At 39.9% G+C, this 15,850-nt stretch overlaps 1 protein-coding gene across 2 annotated transcripts in view; it reads left to right on the top strand.

The window, feature by feature from the left end:
- The window catches only part of ITGA8 (integrin subunit alpha 8), a 186,308-nt gene that overhangs the window by 16,323 nt on the left and 154,135 nt on the right, over window positions 1-15,850 (top strand). For both annotated transcript variants that reach the window (XM_067030489.1, XM_059059167.2), the window contains exons 3-4: window positions 8,957-9,057; window positions 11,868-11,991. In XM_067030489.1, the coding sequence (XP_066886590.1) occupies window positions 8,957-9,057; window positions 11,868-11,991 (225 nt within the window). The remainder of the gene's footprint in view (window positions 1-8,956; window positions 9,058-11,867; window positions 11,992-15,850) is intronic.

Raw genomic sequence — 15,850 nt, 5'->3', positions numbered from 1 at the left:
ATGGGATCTTCCCGGACCAGGGCTCGAACCCGTGTCCCCCGCACTGGCTGGCGGATCCTTAACCACTGCACCACCACCGGGGAAGTCCCTCCATGATTCTTAACCATGTGTGAATGACTATTTGTCAAGCATGGCCCTACATTTTAAAGCAGTTTTTAAGAAAGTGATTTGGATTAGTTGACAAACAAGGAGGAGTGGAATTTTGCAAGAGAAGCTTCGTGTACAATGTCTGGGAGTAAGACTCAATAGGGAACAGAGAGGAAGCTGCCTGAATGGAAGGAAACGCCATATCTGGAGATCAGGTGTGAGGTCTGGGACCTACATGGTGGAGGGCGGGATAGTTAGATCTGATCTACTAGGTAATGGCAAGAAAACGAGTATGCCCATGTGTGTTTGTGTTTGTGTACATGCACACGTTTGTATACAGTATACATATATGATATAAATAATAAATCTCAGTTATAATAGAATGTTTATTTAATCAGAATAACATATTTCTGTCCACAATGGATGAATGAATAAAGATGATATAGATATCTTATATACATGTGTATATATATATATATACATGCACACACAATGGACTATTACTCAGCCATTAAAAAGGAGGAACCTCTGCCATTGGCATGAATGGACCTTGAGGGTGTTATGCTGAGTGAAATAAGTCAGACAGAGGAAGATAAATACTGTACGATCTCACTCATGTATGGAATCTAAAAAAAAAAACAGTTCATAGAAAAAGAGATCAGGCTTTTGGTTACCAGAGCTGGGGGATGGGGAGAAGGGAAAATGGGAGAAGGAGAAGGGAGTCAAAAGGTAAAAACCTCCAGCTATTAGAAAAATAAGTACTAGGGATGTAATATACACCATGATAACTATAGTTAACATATATAAAATAATGCATATATACACATAAACACACACACATATATATATGTATAGTATTTATGAAAGTTAAGAGACTCAATCCTAAGAGTTCTCATCATCAGGAACATATTTTTTCTTTTTGATTGTGTGTGTCTATGTGAGATGATAGGTATTAACTAAACTTACTCTGGTGACCATTTCACAATATATATAAGTCAAATCATTATGCTGTGCACTTTTTTTTTTTTTTTTTTGCGGTATGCGGGCCTCTCACTGTTGTGGCCTCTCCCGTTGCGGAGCACAGGCTCCGGACGCACAGGCTCAGTGGCCATGGCTCACGGGCTTAGTTGCTCCGCGGCATGTGGGATCCTCCCGGACCAGGGCACAAACCCGTTTCTCCTGCATCGGCAGGCGGACTCGCAACCACTGCGCCACCAGGGAAGCCCTATGCTGTGCACTTTAAACTTACACTGTGCTGTATGTCAATTATATCTCAGTATAACTGGGGGAAAAAAGAGTAACACGTTTTTTGAAGGTTATATGAAAAAATGAATTAGTGTGATGTTTCCTTAAATACTTGAAAATTCCCAGTAAGACGATCAAGAGTATGAAGGGTACAGAGGTATTCTTTCATGGTTTTTAACTGTGGTTTTGGAATATTGGGAGGCATACATTTGGAAGTTTAATTTTCCAGGACATAAAAATTGACCTAGATTCTTTTCTTGGATTTGTTTCTTTTAGACCAGGAGCTCTCTGGCTGCCGATGTTTTATTTTAAATTTTACATAGGAGTATCCCTTGTTCTCAGATACATAGTTTCAATTTGAATGAAACATTTACAGCATACACTGATGAAAGAAAAGATTATAAATAAACATTTAAAGATTTCCTTTCCCCTTTTCCTGATTAAAAATGTCTGGACAGCTCCTGCGACAGCTTTAAAAAAAATCCCTAGGGTGAAGCACTTGAAGTAATGCCTGAAGGTTACAGGGAAACTGACTGTTTTCCAGGACGAGGCTGAGGACTTTATAGTTTTTCAGAAACCACCCCATTGCCCAAATGTCTGCTGCACCTGTGTCAATCTCAGCTCTTCTCTCTCACCATGGTGATCTAGCCTCACTTCGTGTAATTCCTCCCATTCTATTCAGTGAAAAGATTAGAAAAATCTGCTTGTAGCCCATATGTGCACCACATTCTACATTCCCTCACTCACTCCTGCTCAGAAATGAATATTCCTGTGAAAAAGGAGCCGAGTGTTAGTAGGTTTGCCACCCGCTGGGATTCATAACCTGATTGCCCAGAGACCAAAGCTACCAATTAACAGAGATGGTTTCAAAGCCCAGAAATGCCAGACAAGCCAAATCAATTTTACTGCTACCACCCACCTAAATTTCTCAGGTTGGCCTACAGATGTCTTGATTTTATCTCTAGGTTTTCTTTTTTCAGATCATAGGTGTAATAATGTTCACTGTAAAAACTCAAACAACACAGAAATATATACAATTGAAGTATAAAAAGCCACTAAAGCGTGTACACTCCCTGCCTTGGAGAGAACTGTCACAAACAGTTCAGCGTCTATACATTTACACACGCATACACAGAACATTTTGAATTTAAAGGATCATACTGAACAATATCCTAGACAAGCTTCTGAATGAATAGATGGGAGTTTGGTCATTCATTCAACAAACTCTTATGGAGGGCTCACTATGTGTCAGGCATTGTTCTAGAAGGTGGGGAACACAGCAGTGCAGCAGAGAACCTCTCTGTTCATGTATATTTGGAAGGGAATGGACGGTCAGTTAACAGGCAAACTAGGAAATAAGATCATCTCAATTAATGGTAAGTGCTATGAAGAAAAGTCTAAAGGGTAACGGGAGAGAATGACTTAGGGTAGGGTGAACTAGCTGCTCAGGGAAGGGGGTCTCAGAGGAAGTGGCGTTTGAGCTAAACCCTGAGTGACGGGAAGGAGGGAGCCATGCAGAAAACCGTGGGAGGAGTATATGCAACGAGGAGACAGAAAAGGCTGGGCGTGTTCAAGAAGGGCCGTGTGGGGACTTTCCTGGTGGTCCAATGGTTAAGACTTCGCCTTCCAATGCATGGGGTGTGGGTTCAATCCCTGGCTGGGGAGCGAAGATCCCACATGCCTCACGGCCGAAAGAGCAAAACATAAAAACAGAAGCAATATTGTAACACATTCCATAAAGACTTTAAAAAAAAAAGAAAGGTGGTTGTCTGAAGCTTAATGAGCTGGGAAAGCAGGAGGAGATGGCAGGGGCCAGATCATGCTGGTCCCTTCCAGTCGCATCGGGAGGTACCAGTGCAGAGGTGGAATGACAGCTCTCCAAGGAACACAGAAAAAGATGGATGGTTCAGTACGTGATGCTGAGACGACTGGCCTTTCATACTGAAAATAAGTAGGATGCCCGTGCCACGTCCAATACAAAAACATCCCAGATGGACAAGGACACTCGTAAAGTTAAAAGACCAGCAAAAATTGGAAGGTGATCCTGACAGCACATATGTGGGAAAAAGAATCAGTACTCAGAACACGTGCTGGATTATTCTCATCAATAAGACTGATAACCAAACAAGGAAATGAACAAGGGATATGAGCTGGCAATTCACAGAAGAAAAGAGCGTACGGTCCATAAGCATGAAAAGATGATTAACTCTACTAATTATCAGGGAAATGCACATGAAAACAGGATAAAATGAAGGACCATTTCATAGACGTCCAGGTTTGCAGAAATGTTAACAGCTCTACGATGACAAGAGCTGATGGTGTCTCTCTCGTGCCCTGCGAGCGTGCATGGAAATTGGGGCTACTGTGGAGGCGGATTGGCATAGCTGATAAAACAGATAGGAAAATTCTCTGTGACCCAGCAATGTCATTTCTAGTCTGGTGCCAGAGAGAAACACTTCTCCATCTGCAGATGAAGATGAGTATAAGGATACTCCGAGCACATGTTTGTTGTAGTAGAAAAACCGAGAAACCTAAATGTTCATGTGTAAATGGAAGGGATAAATAAAATGCAGATGGCTATCTAACGAGATACAATACTTACAGGAGTTTAAAAGAATGAGTTGGATCTATTATCTATCTATCTATCTAATTATCAAAACATAGGTTATTTCCCAGAAACATAGAACTGAATGTTAAACACAGTTGCATGCTGTTCCACACAGATAGTAAAATACCACTTCTATTCAGTTCAAAAGAGCACATAGGGACTTCCTTGGTGGTCCAGTGGTTAAGAATCCACCTGCCAATGCAGGGGACACGGGTTTGAGCCCTGGTACAGGAAGATCCCACATGCTGCGGAGCAACTAAGGCCACGTGCCACAACTACTGAGCCTGCGCTCTAGAGCCCACGAGCCACAACTACTGAGCCCACGTGCTGCAACTACTGAAGCCCGTGCGCCTAGGGCCCGTGCTCCGCTACAAGAGAAGCCACCGCAACGAGAAGCCCGCGCACCGCAACGAAGAGCAGCCCCCGCTCGCTGCAACTAGAGAAAAGCCCGCGCACAGCAACGAAGACCCAACGCGGCCAAAAATAAAATAAATAAAAAGGTTAAAATAAATTAATTATAAAAATTTTTTTTTAAAAAAGAACACACAAAGAATACTCAATAGTAAATCGTTGGCAAAACTACAGCAAAATCTGACCCACCACCTGTTTGTGTATGCCTGTAAGCTGAGAGTAGTTTTTATATTTTGCAATGATTGGAAATTGTTTTTCAAGAATAATATTTAAATGATGCATGAAAATTATATGAAATTCAAATTTCATTGTCCATAAGTAAAGTTTTATTGGAACACAGCCAAGCCCATTTTAAAAAACATATTGTCTATGGCTGCTCTTGCTACAAGGGCAGAGCTGAGTAGTTTCGATAGACCATAGAGAATGCAAAGCCTGAACTATTTACTATCAGTCCTTTATAGAAAATATCTGCAGACCTCTGTTCTATATTATTCATGGACATTATTTTTTAAATGGCCACGAGTATACACATCACATTCATGATGCTGACTACCTCTGGATGAGGAGCGGATGGAACTGGAGACAGATGTCAAAGGGCACTGTGACATTTGCAAATGTGAAAAAACGTAACCATTGTCAATTCTGCCTGGTGGGGATACAAGTGTTTGTTATGCGAAGTCCTCGTACCTTTCTATACTTTTTTTTTAAAGCCTCGGAAACGGTAAAACAGAAAAATATATTTTGTAGACAGTATTCTATATCAATGCATCTAAATCTGTCATATGTATTTTTTTAACTTTTAATTTATATTGGAGTATAGTTGATTTACAATGTTGTGTTAGTTTCAGGTGTACAGCACAGTGATTCAGTTCTACGTATATACATGTTATCTATTCTTTTTCAAATTCTTTTCCCATTTAGGTTATTACAGAATATTGAGCAGAGTTCCCTGTGCTATACAGTAGGTCCTTGTTGATTTATATCTTGCAATGACAGCAGTGTATACATGTCAACCCCAAACTCCCAATATATGTTTTAATAGTTGATCAGTACTCTGTTTTATAGATAAGAGGAATTTCTTCTCGAATCCCTTATTTATGAACATTTAAGATGTTTCAGTTTTGCTACCACAACCAGGACAGCAAATATCTTCACACTGCATCTTTTTTTTTTTTTTTCACACTGCATCTTAAAGCATTTGTGTAATTATTTCTATTGAACAAAATCCTAGAAGTTGAATGCTTGTTCAAAAACACGTACATTTAAAAATTTGATATATGTTGTAAATCACCCTTCCAAAATGCTGCATTGAGCTATTATCTTGAAAACAGAGATTATTAATACTTTTTGCCAAACTGCTAGGTGACAAGTATTAAGTCATTATGGTTTTAATTTGAGGTTCAGGATCTCCGCATGAATTTATGAGATATTTGATTTCTTCCTCCCTGCAATGCCTGTTTAGGTCCTTAGAACTTTTTCTATTGAATTTTAGTCTTTTTCTCTTATTGATTTGGAAACTCTTCTACATATTAAATATATTGATTCTTCCCTTGAAAAAAATTCACCTGGATTATATTTATTAACTTTGTGAATAGTCTTCTGGCACTTGGGAAGCTTTACATCACATGCAGCCACTATAAAACTTTTTCCTAGCTTTTGGGATAGTTCGGAATATGCCAAGGAGAGAACTGCTTTAGTAACTAATGGTCTCCACCATCTCCCAGAACCACTGGCCCTTCCAAGAATTCTCTGGGGTTGGCAATGCACAGTGCCTTCCTTCTGTTCCAGAAGACACGCGGTCCTATCCTAAATGCATTGCTGCATACCACGGGAGTTTGGTCAGGAAACAGAAACCGCTTTGAGTATTACAATTAGGACTGAGAGGTTTATATGATGATTGGAAAGACTGGGTATGTGAAAGTTAGGAAGGTCAGTGCCTGCAGATCAAGAAATCTGGACGTTCAGGACTTGATCTCAGTGGCCTGAAGCACCCATAAGGCATGACTGTCAAAGGATACTTGAGAGCTGCAGGAAGAACATCACACCTGCAGCTACTCATGCCTCCATGCATGCTTTTAGAGTTGCTGCCAGAAAATAATGGCTTCTCCACCTTCGCCTCTTGCCAGATCTCTCCACGAGCCTCTCATTCAACCAGAATCCTACTTGTAAGAGGGTCTGGACAGAAAATAATGGCTTCTCCACCTTCGCCTCTTGCCAGATCTCTCCATGAGCCTCTCATTCAACCAGAATCCTACTTGTAAGAGGGTCTGGCCAGAAAATAATGGCTTCTCCACCTTCGCCTCTTTCCAGATCTCTCCACGAGCCTCTCATTCAACCAGAATCCCACTTGTAAGAGGGTCTGGAAAATGTAGGTTCCAGCTTCTCAGCCCTTTGCCATACCAAGGAGAGCTTAGAAGGACAGAAATTGTGCTGAGTTTTTACAGGAGGTTGTTTTCAGGAAAGATCAGATCAAATCGAATCAGGAACATTCCCTGTGCATCAAAGGTTCATCGAGCACCAGTGTGCATAGTACTAAGCCCTGTGTTGGGTGGTTTGCCATGAAAGAATCTTGTTCAGAAAAGGAAGGTGAGAAATTAGGGAAAGGTCACTTTCACAGTCAACCCAAATATATGTTACTCATTTGAATTTTATGACATTGTCGTATTAGATTTACATCAGTGAATTTATAAAAATAATAAAACAGAATTTTTAAAAGGTGACTTGGGAATTCCTTGGTGGTCCAGTGGTTAGGACGCTGTGCTTCCACTGCAGGGTCATGGGTTCGATCCCTGATCGGGGAACAAAGACCCCGCAAGCCACGTGGTGCGTCCAAAAATAAAAATAAAAAGATGACTTGTCCACCTCAAAGGTCAAGATAAGGAGGATACACCTAGATCACAACTCAATTAGGAAAGAGAGACCTGAGACAGTGGGATTGTTCTCTACTGTAATCCTTGGATTAGGGATGGAATTAGTGACATCCGTTCATTTGTATTCCTCGTCTCGAAGAAATTTGTTGCTGGAAAATAACCCACAGTTTACACTTTTAATCAAGTTACTACACAGTTCAACCTTATAATAGCAGAAAAGATGCCTTAGGCACCACAAAGGTAGAGTCACATCATTTTCTCTAGCAGAAGAAGGCCAGTTTGGAACATTGACTTGTGTGTCTGTGAGGTCCCTTCTAATGCTTGTACTTAGGTTGAGCGTCCAGGTTTCTAGTTAAGAGATATTTTTAAAGGGTTGTATTGCTGCAAGATTCTGTAGTATATTCTCAGCTTATAAAGCACTCCCATATTACCTATGTGATCTTTATGACTTTGATCACCTGTGCAAGAGGAAAGGGGGAGGTATTTTCAGCCTAATTTTAGAGACTAAATTAAAACTGCAGAAGATTAAATGAATTGCCCAAGATCACCCAGTGCATGGTGACAAGATCCTTTCTCTCTGAGGTCTACCATCTTCTTGCCTAGATGCAAACAGAAATGTTTATATTTTCATCTTTATGCTCCAATCTGTAAGATGCTCCAGGTCTTTACAAGTTGTGTGCATTTTGGGTGAGGATTTCCAGAACTTGTTTTTTTCTTTTTTAAAAGTCCAGAAACATCAAAAGCATAAGATTTTAAAGAAGGAAATTTGTAATTTTCTACTAACATATCAAAGCGTAAATTTTAGGTTAAGACCTAAGTGTATATAATTTATTCTTTCTTGAAAAGTCTGTAATCATATGTAAACTCAACTGAATATTAATTGCGTGTATACTTTGGCCTCCCTTAATAGAAGTTAAAAGTTCATTTGTAATGCATTTATTATAGAGCCAGGGAGGAAAAACAAAATGCATACCAAAGAGAACACATAGAAATAAGATGTCCTGGTACAAATGTCTTTTGAAATTCATTAGCTGTTACTGATGAAGTTCAGTTAGAACCGTGCGGTTAGAACCACATGGGAATTATGTCCATTGGGAAGCAGGAGTGAAAGAAAAGATACCTGCTTTTTATTAAGACCTGAAGTGTGTCGTAATTGGGTTGAATTTCTACCCAGATGGCCCCCCTCACGCTGACATCTGCAAAGTGTGGATAAAACTGTGTTGAGGTGTTATTTTCTGTGACTGCATATGGACACATGTTACCCAGTTAAAAACCAGGAACTTGGAGTCCTTCAAGCAGACTCCTGCTGACCCCATACTGAGAAAGCTGTGCTTCCTGGAGCATGGAGGTTCCAAGTAGTTTCTCTATCAGAAAAGATTTGGAATTCCTTAGAGCAGTTATAAATGTTTGGTCTTCCATCTGGCAAATCAATGACAAAAGTGTAGATTCAAGACCGTCAGAGCCTACATCAAGTTTACAGTAGTTAACCCTGAAAATGTAAGTCATTTAAAAAAATGCTTTTTTAAAGTTAAGTTGTGAAATGTCAGGTTCAAGTATGTATTTTCATTTGATTGGTATTTTTCTAAGTGAAAAGTCTAGCTTAGACTTAGTCAAAAAGAACCCCCCTTGTGTATGACATTTTTTAAAATGTTTTTAACGGGTAAATTTGTTATCACATATGTTAGCTGGCTGCCACGTTTTACGAGTTATTAACAATCCACGTTCTCCCTTTCAGACAACAGAAAGATCAGAGTAAATGGAACCAAGGAACCTATAGAGTTTAAATCGAATCAATGGTTTGGAGCAACAGTGAAAGCTCATAAAGGAAAAGTGGTGGTGAGTATCAACCGTGTGCTTTGGAATAACATGTATACTGAAATGTTTCAAAACTCATATCTACAAAAATCCGTTCACGTAAGGATATATCAGATTTTCAAAGATAAGCTATCAGCATTCCCCCCAAAATTTAGTGCTTAAAATTAAAGAATCTATTTTAGTCCTTAAAGCTACAGGGAGTAAAGCTGGTTTTCCAGAAAATTGGTTAGATCTTCTCAAATATTTCAAACACAAATAAGGAAGATAGAAAAATAAAAGCTAAATCCTAAAAAGGTAAATATTTTATTGCTTAAGATGGATTTAAAGGGCTGACTAAAGTTTGACCAGAGAAACAGGGCTACTACTGTTAGGATTCTTTAAAAGTTAATCTACTGTGATGTCACTGATTGCCTTTAGAGCTATCGGAAAGTTTTCTTTAAAACTATAACTACCAATGACATGGTCCTCTGAGTACACTGATACTTTTTAAAGTAGAAATTTCTCACTCACAGATAGAGATCTTTTGGCTTTAAAATGCTATGACTTTGTGATTCTCTTCTCTGTAGCTCCGAGTGATAATACATGTCTGGTTTACTGAGAAATAAATAACTGTATTAAGTTGATCTGGAAACTTTTTTGTTATTGGGGGATTTTTTTTTTTTTTTTTTTTTTTTTACTATTGGCTCTAATTTCCTTACAAAATAAAGCAATAACTTCTGCTTTGGGGATTTGTTTAAAGATGTTTGAATTATGATTTAATAAAAATAAGTATCTAAAGGAAATGCCTTGCTTTATTTGGTCTGTGGAAATTTTGACATAAAACAAGTAATATATAAAACATAGATAGCCCTCTTTAGTGACAAATCCAGAATTTACAATAGGCTCTCTGTAGAACTGTATTTGCATTAATTTGCATTGTATTCACATTAATATAGTTCCCACATTCCAGGACTGGTAAAAACTTTTTAACCCTTTAGTGATTTACAGTGCATGTGAATAGCTATTGAAAAGCTAATTCCATCTAATAACTATTTGGGGTTAAAAAAATCTTTGGTACTATATTGATTTTGATTAAGTCTTGAAAACTTATATTATTGTGCATTTATTCAATACTTGTAGAAACCTTCAGAATTACTGACCGTAAAACAACACACCATGTTCATAATAAATATGCTTAATTTGAGGGCATGCTTGCATTTTCAAAATTATGTGGTAGGAAATAGGATAATATAAAGTACCTTTCAAGTTAATTTTTTTCCTTGAGCACTGAAACTTAGCAGCATAAAGAATTAAATTCTACGCTGTGTGACAATTCTTAGAACTTCAGATTGCTGTGAACAGAAGTATCGATTTTGAATATCCAGGTATCATGTGTGTTTGGGTCAAAGCCTGAATATTATTATCACATCATCGTGTTCACATCAATGTGAAACTGAACAGGTATAAAAAAAGATAACTTTTTAGGGCTGATAGCAGGCAAGCACTGGAAAGAATTTTCATGGCATTAAAGTGTTCTATGGTGATATGGAAGGTGATGCGAGTTGGCTTATATGGAGCCACATAGGTACTGCTTTCCCTTCCAAACTCCTACTTTTCACCATTCCACCTTATGTTAAATGTCTTAACCACATAGCGCCCGAAGTTAAGGGGACTTAGGTGAGTTAGAGAGCTTTTCAGTATTGGCTAAGACCTCACAATACAGAGAGAGACGAAAACCCAAAAAACTTAAGTTATTTTAGTAAAGATAACTTATATTCTCAAGTAAGAAGGGTGCTACTTAGTAAAGTTATCTAGAAGTCGTTACACATTGGACTGATTACCAAGGACATGTTTGGAATCATGAAAAGACTTGAAAATCAGGATTTCCCTTCTCTTTTTCTGGCATTGTTTTAAGTGTGATGTCATCAAATTAGGAGAGAGGCTAGTGGTTCCATGTTCTAGAAGTCTCTAATTCTGCATCCTTAGAAATGAGTGGTTGGATATTCAGGTAAAACACAGTTACGTAGGATTCGAGCTAGCAAAACAGAAGTCAGAAAGGTGCCTGTGTTTTCTACCTGTTTATGTTTATAGCCTGGCTCGTTCCTAGCACAATTAATTATTTCATTTACTTAAAGAGGATTTCATATATCCTCTTTTATATTTGATAATCCAAGAATCATGTTTTTCTTATTACCATTGTTTAAATTAATTTTTGTTTTGTCACGAATCAAAACTATCAAATGAAAAATAAACCCACTGTGATAAGGGGGTAGCAGTCCAAATGTAAATCATTGTTTTAAAAAAATCGTCAGGTACACCCTCAGTGATAAACCAGAGGAATCCACAAAACAGAGGTTTACAAACTTGTCTGCATCCTTTGATTTGAAAGTAGTTTTTCTTTAAGCAACAATTAAACCAAGGAAGGAACTAGTTCTCTTTTTAAGACATCGCGCTGATTCATTCGCTGTTTAAATGTTCAATTGCTTTCATGTAGGTCCAGTTAAAAAAAAAAAAAAAAGAAAATATGAGTTCTTTGCCTTTAGTAAATATTTACTTTTCCTAGGCTACTTTGATTTGATTTAAAATCCTGTGGGGGAAAAATCTCATTCCTTTGTATATGCTTAATTTGTTCCAATTCTACGGTGCATTAATGTTGAAATATTGGCTTTGGAAGTTTAATTAACTCTGACTACCGAGGTACTCATTAGCATACTGGAGGCCGGCCAATTAAGTCACTTAATAATTTAGCATTGTTGGTTACAAATTTAGGTCCATTCATCAACAAGTCAAATCAAAGCACTGTGTGAAGAATCTACATCAAAAAAAATTTTATTGTCTCTGATGTTTCCCAGGCCTGTGCTCCATTATATCACTGGAGAACACTTAAACCGGCGCCAGAAAAGGACCCAGTTGGCACTTGCTATGTAGCAATTCAGAATTTCAGTGCGTATGCTGAGTACTCTCCTTGTCGGAACAGTAAGTTATTTTCATTCTTGGAACTGAAATTTAGCTCGAGCTTTTCTGCTATAGACAGTGCAGGTAACCCCAGCACACCACTGGTAAGGAAAAAGCAATGGGGGTACAGATGATGAACGGTCTTACAGGATATGCTTCACTGGAATGTGAGGACCAAGACACGGAATTCTGCTGATCGTCCTCCGTGTTTAAGAAGTTTTCTGTTTTTAGATATTCTGCAGTCAAATTGACTGGTTCCTTATTTGAGGCCTTACACTCTCCGTCTCTACTCAAAATTCACACTGCATTTGAAAAATGCTAACTGTCCGCTTGTTAGTTGTAGGAATGGTGTTAATTAGCACGATTGGACCCAAGGGCACAGCAGATATGAGTTCTCCACCTAGCCTGTGTGCTCACTGCCTGATGCTTTCTTTGGCAGCTATGTACTCAGGTTGTCTGCATGATATACTTTTCTTCTTAAGGTGTTTCATCCCGTTTTTCAAAAAGGTTCTGTACATTTGGAGTCCACGTCTCATCAGGTAGTTCTAGAAACCTTCTGATGAAGCAGCCTTTCAAGCAAGCCTGTGAGTGTGTCATGTAGATCATTAGGATTTGTCAGCAAGAAACCAAGAGATTTGCATTCTCATCCTTGATAATTCACAAGACCATGTTAGGGAAAGAAATGGCATTGGAAAGCACATTCTAGTGACTGATTTCAGGATACTGATGTTTAAAAACTCAACCCAAATTAGCTTCTCAAAACTACAAGTAAAATTTCCCCATTCCATGTGAATATTTTTAAATTTCTAGATTAATTTAGGCCAGATAATGAGCAACTATCAGAAATCAAACAATGGGGCTTCCCTGGTGGCGCAGTGGTTGAGAGTCCGCCTGCCAATGCGGGGGACACGGGTTCGTGCCCCGGTCCGGGAAGATCCCACATGCCGCGGAGCAACTAAGCCCGTGAGCCATGGCCGCTAGGCCTGTGCGTCCGGAGCCTGTGCGAGAGGCCCGCATACCGCAAAAAAAAAAAAAAAAAAAAAAGAAATCAAACAATGAAGGTAGGGAATGGATGGGTGATATTAGAGGGCTCATAAAGAGGCCTCTGAGCTTTAGAGACCTAAAGGGCTGGGAGTGAAACAGCTAACTCTGAGGGTTTGGGTGAAGATTTTGGCGAGGAGAAGATGATGACTTCCTGGTTTAAAATACTGAAATAAATCAGTCACTCCCTCACATCTTAACGAATGTCAGCTGAATGAATAATCCATCAACTCCGAATTTTATTTTAAATGGCTTTTTTTTTTCTGTTCAGTCTAAATTTTTATTTTATTTTATTTTATTTATTTATTTTTGGCTGCATTGGGTCTTCGTTGCTGCCCGCGGGCTTTCTCTAGTTGCGGCGAGCGGGGTCTACTCTTCGTTGTGGTGCACGGGCTTCTCATTGTGGTGGCTTCTCTTGTTGTGGAGCGTGGGCTCTAGGCATGCGGGGGGTCTTCAGCAGTTGCTGCACGCGGTCTCGGTAGTTGTGGCGCAGGGGCTTAGTTGCTCCGCGGCATGTGGGATCTTCCCAGACCAGGGATCGAACCCGTGTCCCCTGCACTGGCAGGTGGATTCTTAACCACGGCACCACCAGGGAAGTTCCTTAAATGGCTTTAAAAGAGGTGTTCCTGGACTTTTCCTGGTGGTGCCGTGGTTAAGAATCTGCCTGCCGATGCAGGGGACAGGGGTTCGAGCCCTGACCCGGGAAGATCCCACATGCCGCGGAGCAACTAAACCCGTGTGCCACAACTACTGAGCCTGTGCTCTGGAGCCCGCGAGCCACAGCTACTGAGCCCGCGTGCCGCAAACTACTGAAGCCCGCGCGCCTAGAGCCCGTGCTCTGCAACAAGAGAAGCCCGTGCACCGCACCGAAGAGTAGCCCCTGCCAACGAAGACCCAACACAGCCAATAAATAAATAAACTTAAATAAATAAATAAAAGAGGTGTTCCTTATAGATAATAAGACTCAGTTATGCATTCATTCAACACGTGTTTTTTGAATACACTGAGCGCTAATTACTCTATGTTTAGAGAATAAAGCACAGGACAAGAAAAAGCAAACCCCCGTCTTCAAAAAACACATTCTAGGGCGGGAGAGAGACAACATATGCGTAAATATATAAGTTCAGATCCAGCAATTCCACTTCTGGGTATTTATCTAAAAGAACTGAAACCACTATCTTGAAAAGATATCTGCACCCCCATGTTCGTTGAAGCACAACTTACAATAACCAAGTCATGGAAAAACCAAAGGATCCATCAGTGGATGAGTGGATAAAGGAAATATGGAATAGAGAGAGATATGGATATGGATATATACACAATGGAATATTATTCAGTCATAAAAAAGAATGAAGTCTTGCCATTTATGACAACATGGATGGATCTTGAGGGCATTATGCTAAATGGAGTAAGTCAGATAAAGAAAAATACTCTGTATGATCTCATTTATATGCAAAAATCTTTAAAAAAACCCCACACAAACTCACAGAAAAAGAGTACAGATTGGTGGTTGCCAGTGGTGGGGTGTGTGGGTGTGGGTTACATGGGTGAAGGTGGTCCAAATGTACAAGCTTCCAGTTATAAGACAAACCCTGGGGATGTAATGTACAGCACGGTGACTGGAGTTAGTAATACGATATTGTATAGATGAACGTTGCTGTGAGAGTAGATCTTAAGAGCTTTAAAAAGATTGTAACGGGGCTTCCCTGGTGGCTCAGTGGTTGAGAATCTGCCTGCTAATGGAGGAGACATGGGTTTGATCCCTGGTCCGGGAAGATCCCACATGCCGCGGAGCAACAAAGCCCGTGCGCCACAACTACTGAGCCTGTGCCCTACAGCCCGTGAGCCATAACTACTGAGCCTGCGCTCTAGAGCCCGTGAGCCACAACTAGTGAAGCCCTAGCGCCTAGAGCCCGTGCTCCGCAACAAGAGAAGCCACCGCAATGAGAAGCCCACGCACCGCAACGAAGAGTAGCCCCCGCTCGCTGCAACCAGACAAAGCCCACGCGTAGCAATGAAGACCCAACACAGCCAAAAGCAGAAAAGATTGTAACGATGTGTGGTGACAGATGTTAACTACATTTATTGTAGTAATTATTTCACAGTATATACATAAATCAAACTGTGTTGTACACCTTGGACTAATATGTCAATTACATCTCAACAACAAAACTTTTTAAAATCATAAATAAGTTTCTAATATAATGTCAGGTAGTGAAAAGTATTGCAAAGAAAAATATAGCAAGGCAAAAGAGTAGGGAGCGATATGCCTGGGTGGGGAGAGGAGCTGTTTCAGACAGGACGATGGGAAGGGCTTCTCTTAGCAGTTACTGAAGCAGGAAAGCAGGAGCTTTCCAAGCATGGCATCATCCATTAAGAGAGATATTTTGTGTCGTGTTCCACTCAAGGTGTCATGCCGCTGGGTTCTGTAAGAGGTCCTTCTTATTACGCTAAAGATAAAGGTCAGGGAATTCCCTGGCAGTCCAGTGGTTAGGGCTCCACGCTTCCACTGCAGGGGGCACGGGTTCGATCCCTGGTTGGGGAACTAAGATCCCGCAAGCCGTGTATCATGGCAACAAAAAAAAGTCAGGTAGAGCAATAAATAAATCCTGAATTTATTCATAAAATTTATGTTAGAGCTGAGATTCAAAACTGAACTTGTTTCATCAATTTTTACACCTATCCATATCACATTTCTCACGACTTGCTAGAGATACCTCCCCACAGCAGTAAACTACTGTAGCTGAAATGAGGAGCCCGTCCTTCACATGCCTCTTACCTTGATGATATATCCTGTTCCAGCCAAAATCAAGGATGATTGTTTAGAAAACATGTCACT

Source organism: Kogia breviceps, chromosome 3 (genome assembly GCF_026419965.1).
Source record: "Kogia breviceps isolate mKogBre1 chromosome 3, mKogBre1 haplotype 1, whole genome shotgun sequence".
Lineage (NCBI taxonomy): Eukaryota > Metazoa > Chordata > Mammalia > Artiodactyla > Physeteridae > Kogia > Kogia breviceps.
This window is presented reverse-complemented; position numbering and strand designations above follow the sequence as displayed.